The 23,572-nt window shown below is 42.5% G+C and overlaps 1 protein-coding gene across 8 annotated transcripts; it reads right to left on the bottom strand.

The window, feature by feature from the left end:
* Positions 1-416: 416 nt before the first annotated feature.
* dido1 (death inducer-obliterator 1) lies at positions 417-23,385 on the bottom strand. Of its 8 annotated transcripts, none has more exons than XM_044176372.1 (17): positions 23,228-23,385; positions 21,550-21,644; positions 20,099-20,217; positions 18,778-19,873; positions 18,039-18,474; positions 17,100-17,483; positions 12,997-13,216; positions 9,531-10,092; positions 9,264-9,423; positions 9,011-9,127; positions 8,708-8,869; positions 8,202-8,364; positions 7,591-8,092; positions 7,151-7,298; positions 6,158-6,247; positions 5,873-6,068; positions 417-4,516 (listed from the first exon to the last, which is right to left on the bottom strand). In XM_044176372.1, the coding sequence occupies exons 3-17, from the start codon at positions 20,178-20,180 to the stop codon at positions 999-1,001; spliced, it is 7,836 nt and encodes a 2,611-aa protein (XP_044032307.1). In that variant the 5' UTR covers positions 20,181-20,217; positions 21,550-21,644; positions 23,228-23,385; the 3' UTR covers positions 417-998. The 8 variants fall into 8 exon arrangements, with proteins under 8 accessions (XP_044032307.1, XP_044032318.1, XP_044032287.1 ...); XM_044176383.1 differs by having other exon boundaries at positions 8,756-8,869; positions 18,778-19,897; XM_044176352.1 differs by having other exon boundaries at positions 18,778-19,897.
* Positions 23,386-23,572: the final 187 nt, after the last annotated feature.

The following is a 23,572-nucleotide window of genomic DNA, read 5'->3' on the forward strand; positions in this document are numbered from 1 at the left end:
CTTCCTGATACAGCACTTTTATCATGCAGGTTTTTGATTATTCTCAAATTCAAAATAAGTGATTTCAAAAATATTTCTCCTTATGCCTTTACCTCACCAGGTTTCACCATTTTTTTGTAGCATCTGCCAGATGTAAGGCTACATACATCTTAGACTATGCTCACGACATTTCATATGATGAGACCCCACCTGTACTAGCAGCTAGATATTTTGGACGTACTGCAACAACCTAAGACACAGGCATTCATTGGCATTGGCCTAACTGGCTGTTATGTGACTCCTTACCACCCAGAATCACTCTTGTATTACTGAACCGCAACGTGAAGCGAAGCAATTTCACAATACTTTGGGACCAAGACTTAATTCACATCTTACACAAAAAAATTCTGTATTTACAACAACAGAGACCAACACACTTGTCATCAAACAGGTTTAATTGGTTGAGCTGAAACAAAATCAGGACATTTCATTAACAACCATTGATGGGGTGTATACTGTAGATAGTTGGAGCCTTTAAGTTCAAAGCTGTTGGACATATAAACACACATTTGTGTGTAAACAGTGTTGCCCTAACTTTCACATTATCTATTTCAGATATATGGCTTTTATTTTCTCTAGTTAGAAAAGTATGATTAAAAACATCAGTATATACACAAATACATTCATATTTACATATTGCAAATGGTGTGTTAATCAGTTACATCATTGTTTTCTTAAAAAATGCTTTGACAGGAGGAAGGTACATGTAATAGAACTCAGAATACATCTTGTCCACAAGCAACTTAGATGGCCTTCAGTTTCTTTTTTTCAAATGTGATAAAACAAACTTAGAAACCGTGACAAAAACAATACAAACATTGTCAAACTTTTTTTCTAGTAGGAACACAACTGTGGAAATTTAACGAAATACTGCTCATTTACATTTACAGTGTTGATTTCAACTGGTGAAAGATTGAAGTGTCTCTCAAAACCATAATGTAGTGTCCATAAAACAGAGACTAGGACATGTTCTTGTCATTTTGTGCAGTTTTATCACTCTCCTTGGGTGTATCATGTTTACTGTCTTTTTTCTCTTCTCTCTTTTCTCTGCTTCTGCTCCTGTCCCTACGATCCCTGTCTTTGTCCCTGTCTCTATCTCTCTCCCTCTCCCTGTCTCTGTCCCTGCCCCGGTCTTTCCCACGGTCTCTGTCCCTGTCGCGTTCCCTGCTTCGGGATCTGTCCCGTCTCTTGTCTCGCTCTCGTTCACGGTCACGGTCACGTTCACGTTCACGCTCTCTGTCACGGTTTCTCCCTCTGTCGCGGTCGAAGTCCCTCCTGTCAGAATCCCTGGCTCTGTCTCTTTCCCTGTCTCTCTCCCGGTCTCTCCTCTTGTCTGTGTCTTGATCCCTGTGTCGCTCTCCCTCCGTCTCCCTGTGCCTCTCGCCCTCTCTCCCTCTGCTGCGGTCTCTTTCTCGGCTACGCTCCCGATCGCGGTCCCTTTCTCTACCTCTATCCCACTCTCGCTCTCGCTCTCTGCTCCACTGCTTGCCCTGGCCCCTGTCCCATGACGTCCTGCCAGCGTGGGGGACTTCACGCTCTCTTTCCCTCCGGCGGTCCTCGGACAGTTCCTTTGGTCTCTCTTCAGAGGGTTGTGAGGGACCAGGGGCAGGTTCTCTGTGCCCTCCTTCGAAACGACTGAAGCGATCTCCGCTGCGGGGTTCTGAGTCCTCTCGGTTAGTGCTGCTCCTCCTCCTCATTTCAGGAGAGTGGCGGCGCCAGTGCAGATCTGGACTGTGGGCTCCCATGCGACTTGGAGGACCTATGGGAGCCTCTGGAGGAGTTGGCAGTAGTGGCCCGCTATGGCGAACAGGTCTAGCTTCATCAGAGTGCCTATCAAAGCGGTACCGCTCTGATCCTCCAAAACGCTGAGAAGGATGGGGTCTATTCTCATGGGGGGGGGGACCTCTGGGCTCATCAAAAGATCCTCTATGTGGTGGTGACGAATGTGGTCTGGAGCTCCCATACTGGTTATGTGGATTGAAGTGCTGTCCACTCATCTCGCCACTGGAAGGTGGGCCTCTTCTGTCCTCATACTGGTTAGGTGGAGGTCCCCGATATGCTGGACCTGGCGGGGGACCCTGATTGTCTTTAAAAACATGCAGAGGGTTTGGATTCTGGTCCACATTTAGCTTGAAAGAGTTAGAATTGTCTTTGTTATACTGTTCTGCAGGGCCCCGAGGTTGGTCTACCATTGAGGGTTGAGCCCCATGGTCACCATATTGAGATGGTGGGGGACCCCTGGGCCCTGGGAAGTGGGACGGAGGAGGAAGTCTGTTATCAAAGTGACTGGGAGGGAGCCCTGTGAAAGGTGGAGGAGGGCCTCTGTTTGCAGGGAAATTAAATGGCGGTGGAGGACCAGTGAATCTTGGTGGAGGTAAACTGTTCTGTCCATCAAAAGCAGGAGGTGGGGGAAGGCCTGGAGGCAGGCCTTGCTGTCCAAGGTGCTGAGGGGGAATGGAGGGTTCAAACATTTGAGGAGCAGGGCCTCTCTGGGCCACTGGAGGGAATGGTGGTGGTGGTCCTCTGGGTGGCATGATATTCTGAGGAAGTGGTCCAGGAGGAGGCTGCTGCTGCTGCTGCTGCGGTGGCTGGGTGCCTGGCCACTGGTTCTGATACGGAGAGTATGCAGCCGGAAGTGAACCATATTGCTGGCTGCTGTCACCCTGCATGGGAGGAGGACCACTTACAGGGGGAGGAACATGGATGGGTGGAGGGAGTCCTTGCATAGGAGGGGGGCCTGACATTGGAGGAAGACCCTGCATGGGTGGTGGCATAGACATCGGAGGAGGCCTCATTATCAGGTTTTGTCCTTGCATTGAATGGGACGAGGGGAAGTTGGATGGTGGGGGAATGTCAGCTGGAGGTCTGTATTCGCTGTCGAAGCCTGACACTGACATGTGGTGTGGCATGTGATGGGACTGAGTGTCAACCATGGTTGTGCTCTGAGTGAGTACTGGAATTGTCGAAGTTATTGTGGAGGTGTTTGCAAGCTCATTATAGTAACTTGTGGTTGGTGTATCTTGGCTATTCTCCTCATACTCTGAGTCCTCACCAGCTTTTAAAATACTGGCAGCATTTGGCCAAATACTGTACTTATCCATTTGTGTTTCCTCCTTGATTGGCTCAGTTTCCTCAGTTTTCACCTCTTTCTCATCCATGTAGTTGACCTCCATATCAGGTTCCATCTCCTCTCCTAATAATGGAATTGACACCTCTGCCTTGTCTGACTCCATGAAGGGTAGCGTCTCGCTTTTCACTTCCTCTTGAGGCAGTGATGTCTCTGGGCCTTGCAAAGAGTCTGGGAGTTCAGCTACATTAGACGACTGAGGCTCTTGAACTACAGGTTGTGAGGAAGGAGTAGAATCTGCCAACAGAGCAGATGTCTCCTCTTTCTCCTCAGGTTCATCGGTCAGTTTCCTGCCAGCCGCAGCCTGGCGAGGATCCCTGCTCTGTCTGGGATCTCTCCTCTGGTTGATCAAGGGAGCAACAGATGAAGACTTCACTAGTTCCTCGACCTTTTTGCCAAGCTGCAGTAGCTGAGTATTGACCAAAAGGGATTTGGTAGGTTCAGTCAAGAGTGTGTCTGGAAGTGTCAGTGAGGCACCAGGTGTCCCTGTGGATGAAATTTGCTGTTCTCCCTGTTTCTGGAATGTCTGATCCCCAATCTGTTTAAGGCTCTCCAAGATCTTTTGTGGATCAGTGACAGATTCAGCTGCAGCCTTAGCTTGACCTGGTACTAAAGTTTTCACATCGTCAAAAATTGAGTCGTCTTCTGGGTCGTACGCCACATCATCACTTTCATTCGCAACCACCTCAGGCTGCTTAGAGATTTCAGGTTTGCTTACTACTTCAACAGGCTTCTTAGGAACATTGTAGCCCATACTGGGGTCATACTCTTCTTCTGGATCATACGGTCGGTCATCTTCGTCCTCCTCAACCTGTTTCTCTTTAGAAATCTGTGCAAACTGCTGCACAATCGGGTCTAGCATTGTACCCGGCGGGACGGAGAGTTCTCCACTCTGATCAGATGAAGAGTTGGAAGCTTCTGAGTCGTGCTTTTTCTTCCCAAAAAGAGTGTTGAGGATGGTCTGAAGAGGAGTGGCAGCTGCTGCAGAGGAAGCAACAGAGCTGGAAGAAGATGGGGAGTCCTTGCCAGTGGTAGTGGATGTTGCTGGAGCTTTGACAGAGGACAAGAAGGAAAGGACTGAGGAGGTGGTCACGGTGCTGCTTGAGGTCTCAGAGGAGCTGGGTGGAGGTGACCCTGGAGGAGTTGTGCTGAAGGGGATTTCGAGACTCTGTCGTGAGTTTCTTTCTGCTCTGACTGAAGGAGTTGGCTTTGGAAGGCCAGTGTCATCGGCATCCTTGTTTTGAGTCTTGGACCGTTTTTCCTCAGTTTCCAACGGAGCACCAGCTCGCTTTCTGTCCTTCTGGCAGATCAGCAGCCCCAAGAGGAGGTTGGGACGAGCTGGTTCAAGACCTGCAAGATGGACAAAACAAGAATCTTTGAAAACATTTGCATGTGAACTAACAGATACAATTTCACAAAATAGACTGCCATTCTTTCTATAAAACTGCTAAAATAAAAGGGTTTGATTGAGCATTTCTAACATATGCAGTAGACACAAAAAAATAGGTGAAATGAGAGCCTCTAAAAAATTTCCACAATACATACAGAAAGAAATAGTAGCACAAAAAGCTTTATCAGATATAAAAAACCAAAGTTCTCAACTCCAAAGTGTATCTTTTTATACGACAAATGGTATTAATATGACTGCACAAGTTTCCTTGTCTAGTTTAGCAATAAGTCAGTAGTCATTAAACTTGTTGGTGAATTTAAAAAGAAAAGTAAAAAAAACATGCTGACATTAGTAAGTGAGCGCCAGCTGCAGAGAAACTTTGTTTTTATCAGTAGGTTTGTGTTGGTGACTGAAGTTATTTGAAGATGTACTGCCAGATATCACCAAGAAACAAACTGAATCAAGTAAAAACACTCAGTCCTTCATTGACATCACTAGACTGCAACTGTAAATTACCAAAACACGACTGGAAGAATGACTGCAACAGATGGTAAACTATAATATTCTGGTTACTCCACAGTCACATGCATTAATTAGTTACTATTGAAATTTGATTTGGGATCATTATCAGCCTGGTCACAAATTCAAGATGTGTGCTTATATTTTTCTACTCAAATAAAGGAAAAACCTCATGCATCTAATTCTCTTTCTGAGGCACAATATGCAGGAGTAGATCTACTGATATTTGAGACCCTCCAAGATGGACAACTTTTTTTTTTACTTACCACAGCTGCAATAGCCATGTGGATAATGTTAACAGCGTTGTGGAATCACTGGTTGCAAAGTTTAGATCAAGTTCTGATTTTTCATTTAGGACAGCTTAAGAACATTTTTGGTTTATTCCAGTGGTGCAGCATGTAACCATATCAACACCAGCGTGGTATAAAATGGTCGACAAATGATCTCACAGTAATTTATTGATTACACCGTTGTTGAATTGTGTTTATGTACGAGCCAAGTCTTAAGAAACAACAGGCTGAGACTGGACTCAAATGGCACCAACCTGCGATGCAAACTTCCTTTATTAGAAATGTGTGATACAAAGTCAGATACACAGCAGAGAACACAGCAGCTGTTATATGCACAGAGGTTTTTTTTCCTGGGGCGACTCAACAAGGAGTGTGAGTGCCCCCTACAGTACAAACCCATACTCACCACATGAATGAAGACAAGACAATTTAAAAGCAAAAACATTTAAATAAATACAATTACAATATACCACAAAGGTATATTTGTGTATCCCTGTAACTGCTTACCTGGCCCATCAAATGGTAAGAGTTTAGACGGTAATGGGTCCTTTGAGCCCAGTGGGATGAGATAGAGGTCTTTGATGCGCCGGTTGTTGTTAGCCACCACACCAAATCGTTTCCTGCTGCTAAAGTAAGAGAAGAGAGAGACATATGCCACCTCCTCTTCCTCTGTGGCTGGGTGGAAACGGATCAGACACAGTTCCTGCAAACACAGAGAGAGCAAAAACCAATATGTAAGTGATGCAAGGCCTTTAAATAAAGATGTTAAGCACTTTTTTTCTCCAAACAAACCTTGGAAAGCGAGGTTTTCAGTTTCCCGACATAGTCCCACACTGTGTTTGGAGATATCCGTCCTCCAACATGAATGGTGTCTGGCAAATCCTGCACAACATCGACAACACTAAGTCCAATGCTTTTGCTAACATGTACACTACCGTTCAAAGTTTGGAGTCACCTACCACAAAACCATGATTCAGTACAGTCAGATGGCTGAGAGGAACACTATTTTTTTAATGTCCTTTCATGCTTTTAGGTTGTAGAAAGTTATTTTGTTAGGGTTTGCAAAAAAAGTAATGTTTTGTACATGGAGAACAAAATGCTGTGCAATGGTTCAACAAGACTGACAAGTGAAAAGGCAGAAAGAGACAAAGCCTCTGAGCAACAGTTAAATAAGAATACAAGAAATCGGCAGTCATTGGTAAAAGAAATTGGAAGTTTAGCATTAAAATCTGTGCAGATTTAAATAGGAATAGGCTCCTGTTTCAGTGTCATGTGCACAATAATGCCTATAACAAGCTGGAATTAACGTTGCTTTAAAAGAGAAATAGTTATAGGTTATTCTAGGGTTAGCACTATTGGAACCGGATCACAGAATAGCAGCTGAACATACTATGGACAGACAAAACTGAGTAGACTGCAGAGGGCCCAAAGAAAAATGGGTTCCCAAAATATTTAGAGCCAAATTGCAAGCACAGTTGTGGTTCAGAAATGATCTGGGGTCACTTACGCTTTTCTTTTTCAATGCAACATTGTGGGGACACTGACTAAACGAAAGTTTTAATCATTTAATTATTCTAAAACTATTTCAAATAATACATTTAGTGTATAATTATAAATTGTTTTTATCTATGTTAAAATAGCCATTATTAAAGGAAAGAAGAAAAACATCAATATAACAGGTGATTCCAAACTTTTGAATGGTAGTGTATGCCCAAAGTTTTTGTGTTCAATAATGATTCATTTTGAAATGTAGTATGAGCCTAATAACCAGGCAAAATTGCTAACCTCCTTCAGATGTTCAAAGGATCCTGACACCAGATAAGCCTTGGTCACAAATTTAGCCACTGACTGCATGTTGATTAATCCTTTCCAAATCTTCTCTTGACCATGGAGGAAGATTGCTGTCTCACCCTCAGGAGGAGGCTCGGATGTACTGTAAAACCAAAAACATCATCCTTTTAGAGAAAAGCCAAAATCCAAGTTTCAAGCTCATACACGGTTTATCATAACACAGGGCTTTTCTTAAAGAACAGAACAATGACGCTACCCAATAATATATTACAGTAGCAACACAAATCCTGTTTAAAAATAGAATTTTACATATATATTCTCATGCAATTTTAGCACACAATATACAAAATATATTGCTAACAAATATTAGCACACTACAAAACCCAGCAATTCTGGGAAAAGCTAGTTTATAAAACCATGATGAGATTGAGCACCTTGTTTTCGCTGGTTTGGACACAGCTATTGAAGGTGGTGGAGCTGGGGGCATCGGCAGTGGTGCCTTGGGTCCACTCTCTACTGGAGCACTAACAGGAGCTGGGAGTGGTTCTGCTGAGTTGTTGATGGGCTTTTCTGGAGCAGTGTAGGTGACAGTCACACTGGAGCTGTGCCTGGCCATGCGTGGGTCTCTGCGGGTGATGCTGACGGAGGACACGGTGGGGGTGACTGGTGCGGGGGCAGGGGCTGGAGGTGCCTCCTGATAAAGCTGCGGCTGTGATTCTGAGACAGCTGGCTCCATGTTAGATTGGTAGGATGGAGGGATTGGGTGTTGGTAGGCTAAGGGGTCTTGGTGCTGGTAAGCTGTGGGGACCTGTGTTTGGCCGACGGGAGAGACATCCCCTGACCTGGACGAATGCAGCTCTTGTCTGGGCGGCTTATTTTCAGGCTTCTTGATCAGTTTGGCTCTCTTAGCTGCAGGCTCATCTTCCATCTTCTGACCTAGAGGGCAAGATAAAAAACACTAATAAAGTTATCTGTTGTATAACAATTCACGGTTAATTCACTGGATGAATATAACCCTGACACTTCATGTCAGCCTCTCATTTACCTGTGCATATTTTACAGTTGAGGTCAAATAGATGAGTCCTGTGTTCAGAAGTGGTGTCTTTGAGCATGTTACTGAAAATGTCGGGCATGCTGCTGCCACTGTTCCCCTCCACAGCAGAGGGCTGAGCCGAAGCTGAGGGAGTGGAGCTAGACTCATCTAGGTCCTGTGGACACAGAAAAGTGGATCTCCATCAAACCTTAGGTGAACTGCAACAGATGATAATCGTTCACATAACACCCACAATTCCGGATTATTATTAACACTATATTTTGTGCAAGGTAGATGCAAGTAGGTTTAAGGCCTAGCAATGATTAAGAAAGACAAAGCTTCAGAAAGAGAGAAATTGCATTGAAGAACAGGACAGTTGGCAAGATAACTGACCTGCAATATATTCGCTACTGTCTTTCCTTTGTCAGATTTGTGTAACAGTTTGTGTACTAAAGACCCCATGCAAAGGTGAAAAGAAAAGTGTGAAAGCTAGAGAAAGACAGCATGCCACCACTTACTGCAGCAGAAGCCATGCGAGTAGATGAAGTGGTGGCAGAGATACATACATCTGCATCAGATGTTGGTGGAGCATCCTCCATATCAATGCTATGTGAGCCAGAGTCATGCCTGTTGCCCAGTTTGGACTGCCCCGAATGGACCCTTGCACTGGAAGACAGGGCCTGCAGGAGACAACCATAAACGCTGTAGCAATCTTATGCATCCTGTAGATCAGTTAGTTTAATTAAAACCCTCAACAGGGAGCTCTTTGAACCTCAAGTTGACCTGTGTTTGGTGTTTAGTTAAAGGGAAGTAACATTTACCTCAGGAGCATCGGGCTTCCTCCACTCAGATATCTCTTTGGAAAGCAACTCTTCGGCACTTAGTCTCACCAGTCTGAAGGGACTAACCTCACCACCCACCACCCTGTAGAACAAGCCCTGAGACAAACATACCACACAGTATTTTAACATCTCAACATCAGGGACATCAACTCAGAAAACCAAAGCTTTTCAGGCTGTAGGCATTGCCTTTATATGCACAACTCTGTGTGCATGCATGTTTACTTTGACTCACTTTGTTTTTAGGATCTTTCAGGTTGAACATGAGGGACCTGTATTTGTTCTTGTACTTGCTGTCAGTGCTAAGGCAGAGGTTGAACATTTCCTTTTCAATGGCAACTGCCAGCCTTCCCACCTCACTCTCAGTCATTTTCAGATCATCACTGTCGCTCACCCTGGTGGTAAGGAACACAACAAATATTGGTGTTTGGTGTTTAGCCAAATATTTAAGTATTAAAGAAACAACAAAAGTATTCTGAAGTAGGTTTTGTGGGAGTCTTACCTCTTATAGAGGATGTCTGTCAGCGAGCGGCGGATGTTCTGTCTCATCTGGTTGTTGGGTGGCGGCGGCATGGTGGACACAGGGGGCGCTGAAGCAGTTGGATGTGGAGGTCTGGAGGACGAGGAGTGGCTGGAGGAAGCTGAAGAAACTGGAGATGATGAGATTCTGGAAGATGAGGAGGACTGACTATGGGATGGAGCATCCTTTTGTTGTGGCTGCTTTTTAGGAATGGTAAAGTTGGACTTGGTGACTCTCAGTGCTCCTGTGACGTGGATCGGACCTGGAGGAAAGGGAGACGGTGCATGGACGGGTGAAGGACCTGGTTTCTTGGACTTAGCTGCAGTTCTACTTGGGGGTGTCGCAGGTTTCTTGGACGCCTTTGAGCTGATAGTCTGAAGGGAAGGCTTCTTGCCCTTTGGGGAAACCTTGGCTGCTTTAGTGGTCGGGGACTTTTTGTTTCCTTTGACTGGTGTTGCGGACGCTGGGGAAGGTTTCTCAGGAGCCGGGGCTGGTTCCTTCTCTTTCTGTTCCTTCTCACTCTGCTTCTCTTCTTTTGGGGGGGCTGGAAACAAAGAACAAGATCAAACTTTTTAAAACATGCTGTCATTTGCAATATCAGCAGATGCTTGTGTAGTGTGATGGCATTAAACAAACACTGAAGATAATCACAATTTTGGGTCTATAATTCAGAGACTACAATGCTATGACAGAAAAGGCTCCATATTGTTTTTAGATGACAATTATCAATTTCACAGGTGAAAAAGAAAACTCAAATCAGAAAAGTGAAACAAATAGTAAAACTTAATAATGAAACCCGTCCTCAGTTGATCCAAAAATAAATATCATTCACATAAAGATTTGTGTGTGTACATATTTAAACACATTGCAATAAACATCCTGAAATAAACACAAAGTTGACAACTGGGCAGTTAAAAAAGCCCCTCTTTATTTGTAGCAGTGGATGGCAGATACATTGTGCTGTTTATGCAGGTCCATTTGAGAAAGAAGTATTTTCACCAACATTATTTGGTGGCAATGATCTTCAAGAAGAGTATATGAGTACCTCCTCCTGAGACAACTTGAGCACCCATAGATCCGTACAGGAGAAAAGGAACTGATGCACAAGGCTTGCGCAAACTCTAACAGACTTACTATCAGCAGTTACTGAAAAGAAAGGACTACAGCTACCAGGTTCTTTCACTTGAATGTGAGAGACAAGCATTAACCACTTATTCACTGGCTAAAATGTTGTTTAATCCACATATTTCAATGCCCACTAAAGCATAAATGCTCCATTACCCTGCGTGCACGGAATATGTGGCTCAGAATAAAAGGAAATGATTGAGAATGATAAAGTTCATAACTTACTCGTTCTTAAACTGTAACTTTAAACGTTCATTCATATCATGAGCTCTGCGATAAACCCTAACCACTCACAAGTCTCAGTAATAGTTCTGTCATTTCAAGAAAATATGCAGGTACACAAATACATTTTTAAAAAACTATTCACTTAAAAATATTTTACAAAAAGTATTATATCAACCAATTTGCACCAAGACTTATATAACAATCCACACCCGTCAAATCTCTCTTCAAACTGCTCTCAGCAGATGCTAATGCGTCATCTATTAGTTCCAAGTTCTGTGTTAAAGCTGCATTAGTATAAGCATTAAGCCCACTTTAACACACAAGCTATACCCACTAAAATGTATAAACCACAATAATATTGTGCAGAGCAACAGTATTGAGACACAAAGCAACCACAGTCAACCATCTTTTGAATAGGTTGTCAGACCAAAATATCACTCATCAAAATATGGACTATGAAAACGCAAATCAATGAGCCATAATTTCCTCCTGTTAATCACACAACAATCAGTGGTCATACTGATCTCCTGACCTGAGGCGATGCATTTACTTAAGATTAACACTTGCTATCTTGCTATCAATTAAGATCCTTCTAGTGCCTTCAATGACCTCTTATGAAAGGCGAGGTGAAAGAAACTGAAATGTCCACATTTCATTGCAACAAACGTTTCCCTCAATATATATCATATCTCATCAGGTGCAAAATGTGTGTGAAAAACTTTGAGCGCGGGCCTCCCTCTTCTGGATGTGCGCTCAGCCCAGGTCTTCAGCTTCTCTCTTCTGCTCTGGCCATTCTGAACTTCACTGCAGTATCTCCAGGTGGTCTGGTCTTTGTGGCAGAGGTTCTTTCTTTTCCAGCTGTTCACCATCTGGGGGCTCTTGAGCATCACGTCTCCACAGTGTGTGTAGATTTAACAGTTGTATATGCTTGTTTGAGCTGAACTGGTCAGGATATCCTACAGGAAGCCAACACTGCTCACATAATCAATCGAGGCATCCTAAAATCTGTTATATCACCTTTTATTTTAAAGCCAGTTTCCCACGAGTAGTAATGCATCATATTCAATATGAATCAAGAACTTTGAAAAAAAAGTCAGCCTGTTAACCCACAAAATAGTAGGAAAAACACATGGTTCTTATTAACAGCTGATATCAGCTCAATATGGGCTAGGTTAGCTTCATCGGTTCACATTAACATGGGGGAGTTCTGAGACACCTACCTGCTGGAGAAAGGGAGGACCTTTTTTTATGGGTCCAACAGCTGAGGTGATGAACCCAGGAAGTGGAGAGACTGGTGCAGGTAATTTGAAATCAGACACACATACACACACACACACACACACACACACACAAGCACCAGTCCATTCAGTACATCCATACATCTCATGGTAAAGCATCATAATCTGATGAGTTAGAGATTATTGCTCTCCATTTCTCTCTTCCACATTCCTTTCTAGGTTTTCATCTACAGCCCTGCATTTTAACTATGAGGTATTCAAAGGGGGTACTTTTAAAAAAGTTGAGGGACTGGAGAGAATTATATTAAAAAAAGAAATGGTTAAAATTGATGCAGCAGAGGCCAAGGTATCCTGACTTTTAGGTCCAGTCTTCAGTTTGTAACGCAGGCTTTCTGTTAAGAAATTAAAGTCTCCAAGCCCAGGCTGAGATACCCCTGGTGACATCATCAGGATGAGTTTTTCAGACTTCGCAAAGCTCTTCCAGAGCCACACAAGACAATATACAATTGTGTTCACAGGCTTAGTACCCCACCTTGACTAATAAAATTATCTTGATGATGCTCCTTTCGAAATAAATTAGATTATTGAATACTTACCCAAAGCCACAAATAACACTTACCTTTTCCACAGCTGCCAACATTTCATTGAGTAACAAAACCTTTACATTATCAAAGTCACAACACTTTGCAAATCATTTTGAAGTCTAGCATACAGCTGAGTTCATCTCCAGAGCACTCATGTTCTTCCCCAAATGTACGGATCATTTCTAAATTATGTTAGCATGACAGGAACCACATTTATAATGGAAAAACAACAATGTGGTTTCAACAACAGCCCAAGACCTTCAAAGAGATACATACACTTTTTGTTTAACACTGTTGGTGATATGGGTGTAGTCTTTTCTGGTGTTACTGCAATGTAATTATGGTCGCTGGACCAGGATGCAGTGGCTGGCGGGGGCGGGTGTTCCTCAGCATGCTCATCTTCGTCGTCCTCATCTGAATCAGGACTGTGATCTTCCTCGCTGTCCGACTCCTCCCGGGTTTTCTTCAGTGTCTTCTTTCCACCCGCGCCGCTCCTCTGGGTGAAGGCAAGAAACACATTCAGGCTTTTAATAACAGCACTCAGCAAGCATTGTTTGATTAACATTACAGACACAATACAGAAATGTTTTACTTGAGCTATGATGGCTTTTAAAAATAGAATCCCTCTATTAATGTACTGCCAAATTCCAGGAAAATCTGCCCTTGGTTAACAAAATCATTAACTCTTAGTCTTTGGTCTGCCTGCTCTCCATTTTTGCCCTTTCTAACCACTGTACACATACACATAGCATTCAAAGTAAATTAATAGCATTTCTGCATACAACAGGCTCCAGATTGGCAGTCTTTTACATTACTTTGCATGTAGTATCTAAGCTTCTGTACACCTGGACATAGTTCTATGAAAAATGTACACTGTGTACTAAATTATTCTTGGCAGGTACATTTTACTGGTCTATGCTAGAGAGCCAAAAAGTTCTTCAAAAGAGTGCTCTGTATTACAAAGCAAGTTCAACATTGTCAGGCTTTCTTCAAGTAATGATTCTTCAAGTTTAAACCCTATGATGATGGTTTCGCTGAACATACATATCACTTGGAATGATGAAAGATCACAATGCATGCATTGCAGTGTACATCCTTGTTTACTCGCTCCCCTAGCCCTTGAGGGTTCAGTTGGACTGTTGACTAACGCTATTATATACTGTTGATATTTTTAAGCCTACAGTTAAGAGATTTTCCCCTCTGTACTGTCACTAATAAGTAACTATAACATAAATAAGAAAGATACAGGACATTAGAAATGCAGACAGTGTGACTGCATGAAAATGTTTGAAATGCATAATGGCAGTCTGTAAACAAAATGTAATAATAGTAAGTGGTAGTTTTTAATAAAAGTATTAAGAGCCATATTCATTTAGATATCCCTTTGTTAAATAAAACAGGCCTATCACCTGCCATCATTAAGGTGCACTGGGGAAATGATTCACATACAACCCATGGCATTGCATCTAGAAAACTATTTTCACTTCATAAAGTCACCATATATTCTCTAGGGCTGGGGAACATCAGTAGCCTTATTGGGCTACACCATACTATTTTATTACTGATATAATAAATTAGCTTGTAAAGCAAAGTCTAAACACATTGCTCGAAATGCTTAAAATACTTGTCACTTTAATCTGCATGCAGTGCTTTTGTCCATTCAACGATCCAGAGGGAATGATGACTTCATTGTTCCCATGAGCTGACTGTTCAGTAGACAGGCCACATGCTCATTTTGATCTGATCCAATGAACTTAACCTGCTCCGCTGCAGGTTACCATCATGATCTGACCCTGTTAAATGTGAGTCAGTTTCGTATTACAAAACAGCCTGTGTTAAGACCAAATTTGGCTTGCTAACCAACCAAATTTGCTTCTTGAGACGGGCACTTAAACATCAAGACGTTCTGACATCAGAAAGTAGCAGCTGCCAGTTACCATTTGTTAAGTAATTCCACTTCCAAGTGGTACTTTAGAGTAACAGCAAAGCTCTCTGAACCATTTTAATCAGGCCAAGATTTGATTTTCTTGTGACATTATTAAAATATAGAGGGTGCAGCCACAGCAAGGAAACTTGACACTGCCAAGACAAATTTCAAAATGAGATTTCTTATATATTTTTTAAATCCCAAATATGACTGTAATAACACTTGGGTGTTAATATTAGCTAATGATTGTTGCATACACATGAATGTGGGTTTTCTGTAATGCTAATCAACAGTGAAACAACATTTTCATCCAAGTCACACCAATGCAGCTATTTATGCATGCATACAGTGCAGCCGGAAAGTATTCACAGCGCTTCACTTTTTCATATTACAGCCTTATTCCAAAACGGATTAAATTCATTATTTTTCTCAAAAATTCTACAAACACTACCCCATAATGACAATGTGAAAGACGTTTGTTTGAAATCTTTGCAAAATAATTAAAAAGAAAAAAAAAAAAATCACAGCCTTTGCTCAATACTTTGTTGACGCACCTGTGGCACCAATTACAGCCTCAAATCTTTGAGTATGATGCTACAAGCTTGGCACACCTATTTTTGGGCAGTTTCTCCCATTCTTCTTTGCAGGACCTCTCAAGTTCCATCAGGTTGGATGGGGAGCGTCGGTGCACAGCCATTTTCACATCTCTCCAGAGATGTTCATTGGGGTTCAAGTCTGGGCTCTGGCTGGGCCACTCAAAGACAACACAGAGTTGTCCCGTAGCCACTCCTTTGTTATCTTGGCTGTGTGCTTAGGGTCGTTGCCCTGTTGGAAGATGAACCTTTGCCCCAGTCTGAGGTCCAGAGCGCTCTGGACCAGGTTTTCAATCAAGGATGTCTCTGTACATTGCTGCATTCATCTTTCCCTCGATCCTGACTAGTCTCCCAGTTCCTGCCGCTGAAAAACATCCCACCACCATGCTTCACTGTAGGGATGGTACTGGCCAGGTGATGAGCGGTGCCTGGTTTCCTCCAGACACGCTTGCCGAGAATTTTGTTTCTCATGGTCTGAGAGTCCTTCAGGTGCCTTTTACTGAGGAGTGGCTTCCGTCTGGCCACTCTACCATACAGACCTGAGTGCTACAGAGATGGTTGTTCTTCTGGAAGGTTCTCCTCTCTCCACAGAGAAACGCTGGAGCTCTGTCAGTGACCATCGGGTTCTTGGGCACCTCCCTGACTAAGGCCCTTCTCCCCCGATAGCTCAGTTTGGCCAGGAGGCCAGCTCTAGGAAGAGCCCTGGTGGTTCCAAACTTCTTCCAATTACGGATGATGGAGGCCACTGTGCTCATTGGGACCTTCAATGCTGCAGAATTTTTTCTGTACCCTTCCCCAGATCTGTGCCTCAATACAATCCTGTCTCGGAGGTCTACAGACAATCCCTTGGACTTGATGGCTTGGTTTGTGCTCTGACATGCAATGTTAACTGTGGGACCATTTACTTAGGTACATGTTATGTTTTCGTTTTTTTTTCTTTCACGTTGTCATTATGGGGTATTGTTTGTAGAATTTTGAGGAAAATACTGAATTTAATCCATTTTGGAATAAGGCTGCAACATAACAAAATGCGGAAAAAGTAAAGCGCTGTGAATACATACTCCGGATGCACTGTATGTATGGATGTACACATACATATAGACACGTATTCATACACGCGCACACACACACACATTGGGGGGGGGAGGCAGAAGACATATTAAAAGGAAAAACCTGAATAAAAGAGTGGTGAAACATATCAAATGCAGAAGCTTCCGGGCACCAGAGCTCACTGAATGGTTTGGTGAGGATGAAAATGATGTGAATAAAATGCTACAGCCTTTACAGTCACCAGAGCTCAACCCAGTTTCACACCTTTGGAAGATTTTGGACCAGCGTGTAAGACAATGCTCTCCACCACCATCTCTATAAGACCAAATAATATAATATAAACTCATCTTCAAATCTATTTAGTGATGTCTGTGACTGTCTCTGATGCTATATATCCTTTTGTTATGTCTGGCTATGTTTGTTTTAATTAAAGGTTGTATATATAAATGCGGGAATATCTTGTGGAGGAATGGTGTTCATCCCTCCAATAGCTGTTCTGGAGGCTTGTGGTGAATTCTATGCCCAGCAACGCTAACAATAAACCAAACATTAGGCAAACAACAAAACGCATTTTAGGAAATAATTTGTCAAATGTGATAAAGACATGAGATCAAAAGTCAATCTACATTGCTATGACACAGATTATTTGGCAGTCATAAACTACTTCTAAGAAAGTGCTTTCCACTATTACTGATATTATAACTTACAAGAATATCATGTCTGCTACCCTGCACAGCTTTTCTAAATAGGTGAAAGGCATGAACATTTAGGGACAGGCAAAGGGCATCATTTCAAGTAGTCCGAGTTACCTTTGGTGTAGACTTGCTTTTCTGAGTCTTGGCTTTGTCCTTCTGCTTGGGCTCTTTGACATCAGTGATGGACTTCATGGCCGCAGCAGCATGTCTCAGGATACAGTCGTTGCCGCAGTACACAGAGTCTGGCTGGGCGTTATTCTCACAGCCAGGCCCGATACATTTGGGAAGTGAAGACTCCTCAGCATTCTGCCCAGCCTTCTCCTCTGGCACCTCCGCTGCTGCTGCTGCTGTTGTTGTTGTTGTTTTCACCTCCACGTTTGATGCCACTTTCTGCTCTGTGTCTGGTAGTGCTTTCTGCTCTGCTGTGGGTGTTGCCTTCTTTTCCACGGTTAGTGTCGATTTTTGGTCTGCTTTTGGTACGGCTGGCTGCTGTACAGCCTGCTCCAAGTCAACACACAACAAAATCAACAGCTAATGACGAGCAATGCCATTTTGCATTGTGTTTTCACAACACTAGCTTTCAACAGTTTTCAATTTCAAGTTGTGGTAGGCTGTCTGATGCTATTGCCATGCCTTTAACCATTTGTTTGTACACAGAGATTTCAAAAATGCGTTTTCTAAAAACAGAAACACCACCCATGCAGACTCAAAACACTAACAGTTGGAGTCATGGGTCACTGTACTCTAATCACAGATTGGGTGATTAATAATTACAATTAAAATTTCACCTACACGTTTAAGCTGTTTGACAGTGACTGTGGTGAAATGGAATTCAATTTGGTTTAAGTGTGAACTGTTTATAGCATTAAATAGTTAACAATGGCATCATAGTAACTTTGAAATTAATATTATTGGAACAACACTTGTATTGACATGTACTATGAAGTATTGGATGACAGAACAATAGGCAGCAACTCAGACGATGATTTAATAGCTGGACTCATAAAAACACAGTAATTCAAAGGCTTTAAGTTGAGATCAGTTGTAACCTACCGGCTGAAAGATCTTTATCTTCTTTTTCCCAGTTGGATTAGTAGCTTTCTCTATCCTGCCTTTGATGCCCAGGTCCTCAGCTCCCTTCTCTTCGGTTCCAGCAGATGTGGAGGACGGAGGTGCTGCCACAGCCTGAACAGCTGACGGACTAGCATCTACTCCACTGGTGGTAGATTTCTCAGCAGTTGCAGAAGAGGTCACAGCAGAAACAGCAAGAGCAGAAGTTGGAGGAGCACCATCAGCTTTGGGCTTCCCAATCTCTGTACATGTAGAGAGGATAGATGTGGCGGGTCTGACCACCTGGTTTTTCTTAGCGGTGCAATTAGGGCAGATGTAGTCTTCCCCATTTCTCTCCATCAGACGCCCTCGGGCCTCTGTGATGCCCACACAGTCTCCATGGAACCACTCCTCGCAGCGGTCACAGCAGATCATGAACCTAGTGAGCACAGAACATTTATAGTGCCACATTTCCTCAAAGTAATGCTCAACAAAAACTCTGTCTTGCTTTCCTCATACTTTCGAGTACAGTATGAATATAACACGACATTGTGGAATCAGACAGTGGTTGCAGCTACAAGCCTGAACAAGGTGGTGACATAAAATGAAACTTAAATATGCAGAGTTATAAGTGCAATGAGGAGTAAATGGTAATGAATTCATTAAAATTTACAATGCACTTCATTATTAACACTTTAAGTAGACACTGCAATCACCGCAATAATAGATTAAAAAAAAATACCTCTTGTTGTGTTTCTGGCGGCAGATGCAGTAAAGTGCATTGGGGTCATAACCTCCATCGTCAGAGTCAATGGATGATGAAGACGAAGACGTTGAAGAGTCATTCTCATCGTCATTCTCATCATCATTCTCATCATCATTCTCACCATCATTATCCTCTTGTGTCTGGGGCTTGCGTGTCTTTCCAGATGCTTGGGTAGGCTTGGTCTCCCTCTTGACAGGAGTGGTGCTCTTGTTGGCAGGAGCTTTAACAGGGGTACTGTTCTTATTGGCTGCCTTCTTTTTATTGATGTAAGTTCTTATTGGTCCACGTTTTACCGACATTGCTGCAGGCTTGTCTCTACTGTCCTCGTCAGTCTCTTTATCAGTCTCCTTCTCTGAATCCACTTTGTCATCTCCATGTTTGTTCTTCTCCTCAACCTCTTTCTTCTCAGAGTCCTGCTCTGGCTGAGGCTGTACTGTATTCGTGCTCCCTACATCTTCAGGACTGGGATAACTCTTTTCGTCTTTTTTCTCCTCATCTTCATCCGGTAAGTGGTCCTTCTTGGCAGCTTCTCTGATTTCCTCCTCGTTCTCAGAGCTTCCCTCATCTTTGACTGTCATTCCATCGCCTCCTCGGGTCTGTCTGCCACCTCGAGTTGTCCTTTGGGTCTGCTTCCTTGCACCACTTCTCGTCCTCCTCTCTGGGGACTCTACCTTGTCCTCTACAGCCTTGGGGTCAGCGTTACCATCAAAGCTGGCCTCTGACGCAGTCTCTGCATCAGTTGGGGTTTGGGAAGGAGGATCTCCGCTTTCCAGACTGGGGGGAGCGCTCTTTCTTGATCCTCTTTTGGCAGTCAAGAGGAATTCCTCTAGTTTGTCAGTACGCTTAGACTGCCTGCCACTGCGACGTACAGGACAGCGGTTTTCAGGGCTTTCGGTTGCTGTCTCTACTGGCATCTCTCTTTTTGCAACAGTGGACCGTCTGAAACCCCAAGTCTTCTTTACTTCACTGTTGGCTTTGGAATATTTATCTGGCTCCTCTAGTGTCTCTTTGGCCACATTCTCGCTTTCGGTTTGAAACTGGTCCTTCTGCTCGCTATCCCCTTCTCCAAAACCTGTGAAGAGACAATCAAAGAAGGCTGTGGACAAAAAATTATGACATGAGTCAACAACAACATAGCATATAATGATTGCTTGACTTGCACCCTTATTTACCCTACATTTTCAGCAAAATTTTAAATCATTCAAAGATCATAGAACCTAATACCACAATTGTGCCCAGTATTACTATAACCTCCCCAGCCCTTTATTATGAGGGGAAAGAAGCTCATCCAAGGTACCTTGAGAGCAGCTATCCATATGGTCCTGGCTCTGCCCTGGCTCAGGAGCTAGAGAGAGCTCAGGGCTCGCATTCTCCTCCATAGATGATGGAGTCAATCACTACTTTCAAACTGAATGTCTACAGAGGAGCACAAGAGACCAGCTATGAGTCACTCTTTTCAGTTCATAATATGATAAATACTGAGGGCTGCCAGGTTTTTATTCATTAGGCAGTGGTGGGATTTAGATATGTGTTTCTATTACATTCTCGTTCCAAAATAGTGTTAGAAATATAACACAAAAGTTTATTTGCACCATACAGTATCAATTCAACAAATATGTTTTAATGGAAGATCTACCGAGGGTATGCAATGACGCCACTTTTTCACATGATACCACCACCATCGCAGCATAGCTAAACAACCTCATAATGGCTGCTATGAATGGGGAGAGATGCAATACTGAGAGGAGACAAACACATCTTGAAATCGCAACAGCAATCAGTATCAACACTGATGCATACCATGTCCTCATCAGTCAGTGCTAAATAAGCCCAGCTGATATATCAGGGAATACTAGCTTATTGCATATATCGTATCAGTGTATATATCTGGCAATAAGTAGCAAGAAATTGCAGTACAGAAATGCTAAAGTAGGGTTGAGCTAATTTAGAAAGTGTCTCAATTACATAGCTTGTCCACCAGAGAGCACTGACAATGTCCTGCTTAGTATGTATCTTGGCCACAATTCTTTAAAAAAAAAAAAGTTTCTGACACAAATACATACTATGTGTGCGCGTGTGACAGTGAGGAACTAGGAGCATAAACCTCAAAGCAAATACATGCCTCTTCCCACTATGCCATACTTCACATCTGTCAGCCTAATCAAAATCACAAGAACTTTGAAGGATATGCTGGCTGTCTGTGATCAGGTTTGCATTTCATTTAGATGTTTTGCCGTCTATAAAAATGTGTGGCGGAATTTTTTTTTTTTTTTTTTTAAATCTGTGCATTTGATTGCATAAAAGCTTTTTATTTTTACAGCAGTACTTTCCATGTGAATGACAGATGCATGTTTGCTACTTAGGGGGACTGACTGTGGCAACTTCTGTGTGTCGTCACATCACATTCACACCCTCTATAGTCTAATGCTGCAATTTAAGGTTGTATAATATTATAATTTAAAATTTTTTAACTAGTGTCTGCTGTTTAAATATTGGCTGATTAAACATTTGTAAATTAATTTACATGCCAAAACTGGGATGAGAATCAGAAGTCACAAGTTCACACGTCTAAAACCAAGTCTATTGTGGCCCAACACAATTTGAAAATTATTAATGTTGATCGTGATTGTTGAATTATTTCTGTTAGGTCCTAATGCAAATGAGAATTAAGGAAACTGTACTTCACTTAAGATTCTCCAGGGTCAATCTTGCTATTGAGCACATAATGAGAATAGCCAACAACTGTACCTGCAGTTCAGTAGTGATGAGTAACAAAATGCTCCTTCAAACAAAACAAAGGCTTCACAGCAGTAATCATTGGTCTTGGTACAAGGTTAAAGGATCTGCCAGAAAGAGGAAAACACAAGTTAGGGTCAAAATACTCCACATTTCACAGAAAAGCTAAGATGCAACAACAGTGGGGACTTGTTAAATGATAAAAATAACAACGACAAAATGTTCATTTTCCAGAAATTTAAGATGTTTACTAACTGGGACATTTCTCACTTCCCCAACTACTTAAGTGACGTTTGAACTTTAAATGATCAACAAATAATACACCAAACAAAGTGAATTTTGACTTAATATGCCACAGTGATGATTTTGCAGTGTTATTCAAAGTAACTGCAAATGGATAAAATAACCAAATATGAGTGGGGCACCTGCTTGCTGTAACACAGGAGGGAACTGTTTGCAATTCGTTGACAATTCACAGCAAGTAAGAAACCTTAATGAATAATTGAAATCATTTAATAGTTGAATGCATTTGTATACAATTATGTCCTAAATGATCCATATTAATTATATCTGCTTTTAAATTGAGGCATCGATGAGCCTTGCACACTGCACCGACAACACTAGAAAAAAAAAAAAAAAACAACCAAAACCTGAAAGTCATTAAAGAGGATGCCTCCAATGCTGTGCCTATGGTCACGACACCGTGCCACGTGAATCGGTGGGAAACTGTTGCCATGAAAGGTGGGAGGGGCTCGGGACGAAGATCAAATTTAACACTAGCGTATATAGCTAATTACACATTCAGACAAAGCAATGAAATCAACTTTCTGACATTTACAGATTCAGCGGTATTTACATGTTGCAGTGATGCTATGTCTGTAATAGACATATTGAGGTCCAGCAGTGGCTGCACAGGGCCTTGGTGCGCATAATATAGCAACTGTTAAATCCCAATCTCAACCATGCATCGTTATCACATGTATATTGTCAAACGTGACCTGCAAATATGTTTGAAACAAGCCAAAGTATATTGGAGAAATCAGACAACAAACTACGATAACAGACTATAACTTACCTCCTGCCCACCCGACACAGTCAATGATGGCCGCAAAGCCAACATTCTGCCAAACCATTAGCGCTAACCAACGGTCTTCCGTTAGCTAACGTAAACCATTAGCACAGCGGCACAAATTGTTGTTGAATTATTGGGCGGGGCACAATTGGCAATTCCTTGTATAACGCTAAGCACGCCTTTGCATGTTTCGGTTCTCGACGTTTATCGTTTCGTCTTACAACGATGAACGTAGCGTTGAAAAACGTGCACTTGTAGCTAGCAAGCCTGGCTAACACTATTAGCCACCACGAGCAAGCTAACGACAAACTCAACCTGTAGCTGTTAGGAATTTAGGTAACCCTCAAAACTAAAAACACATAACTACCAAAAACCGAACAATGAGAGACATTGATTGTGTAGCAAGAGTCATATCTAACTAACCAGCGTCAAATTTAATAGCGTAACGTTAGTTTGGCTGTACACAAGTTACCGTTAAGCTAACGTCAAGCACATGATCACATGCAACATTGCCTCGAATACCTTTAATAGAACAAAAACTGACACACGGACGCAGCCCACAAGAAAACAACACTACACTAACGTTACTATAATATTAAATTGCAGCGTTCTACCCACCTATACGCTAGAAATACCGATGATATGCCCTCGCACTTAGGTCAGTCCTCCATTTTCCATTCCCGCTGGAGCTAACTGACTGCGGCAGATGGCTGACGGGTTACAGAACACGCTCAATGTGTTTACAGCGCCCCCACTGGCCAGGGGGAAAACTGAGTAACTATGCTGGGTTTGTTTGGCTTGTAGGCCTAGGCGTACCAGTTTTTAAATACAGTCTTCTAGCATTTTTGTTTAATCTTAAGCTATTGGAACACTTTAAATACCCTAAAATAGCAAATATAAAGATTTACAAACTGAAAAGTTTGTGATTTTTTTATTTTATTGGAAACAACCTTGAGCTAAATG

Source organism: Siniperca chuatsi, linkage group LG2 (assembly GCF_020085105.1).
Source record: "Siniperca chuatsi isolate FFG_IHB_CAS linkage group LG2, ASM2008510v1, whole genome shotgun sequence".
NCBI lineage: Eukaryota > Metazoa > Chordata > Actinopteri > Centrarchiformes > Sinipercidae > Siniperca > Siniperca chuatsi.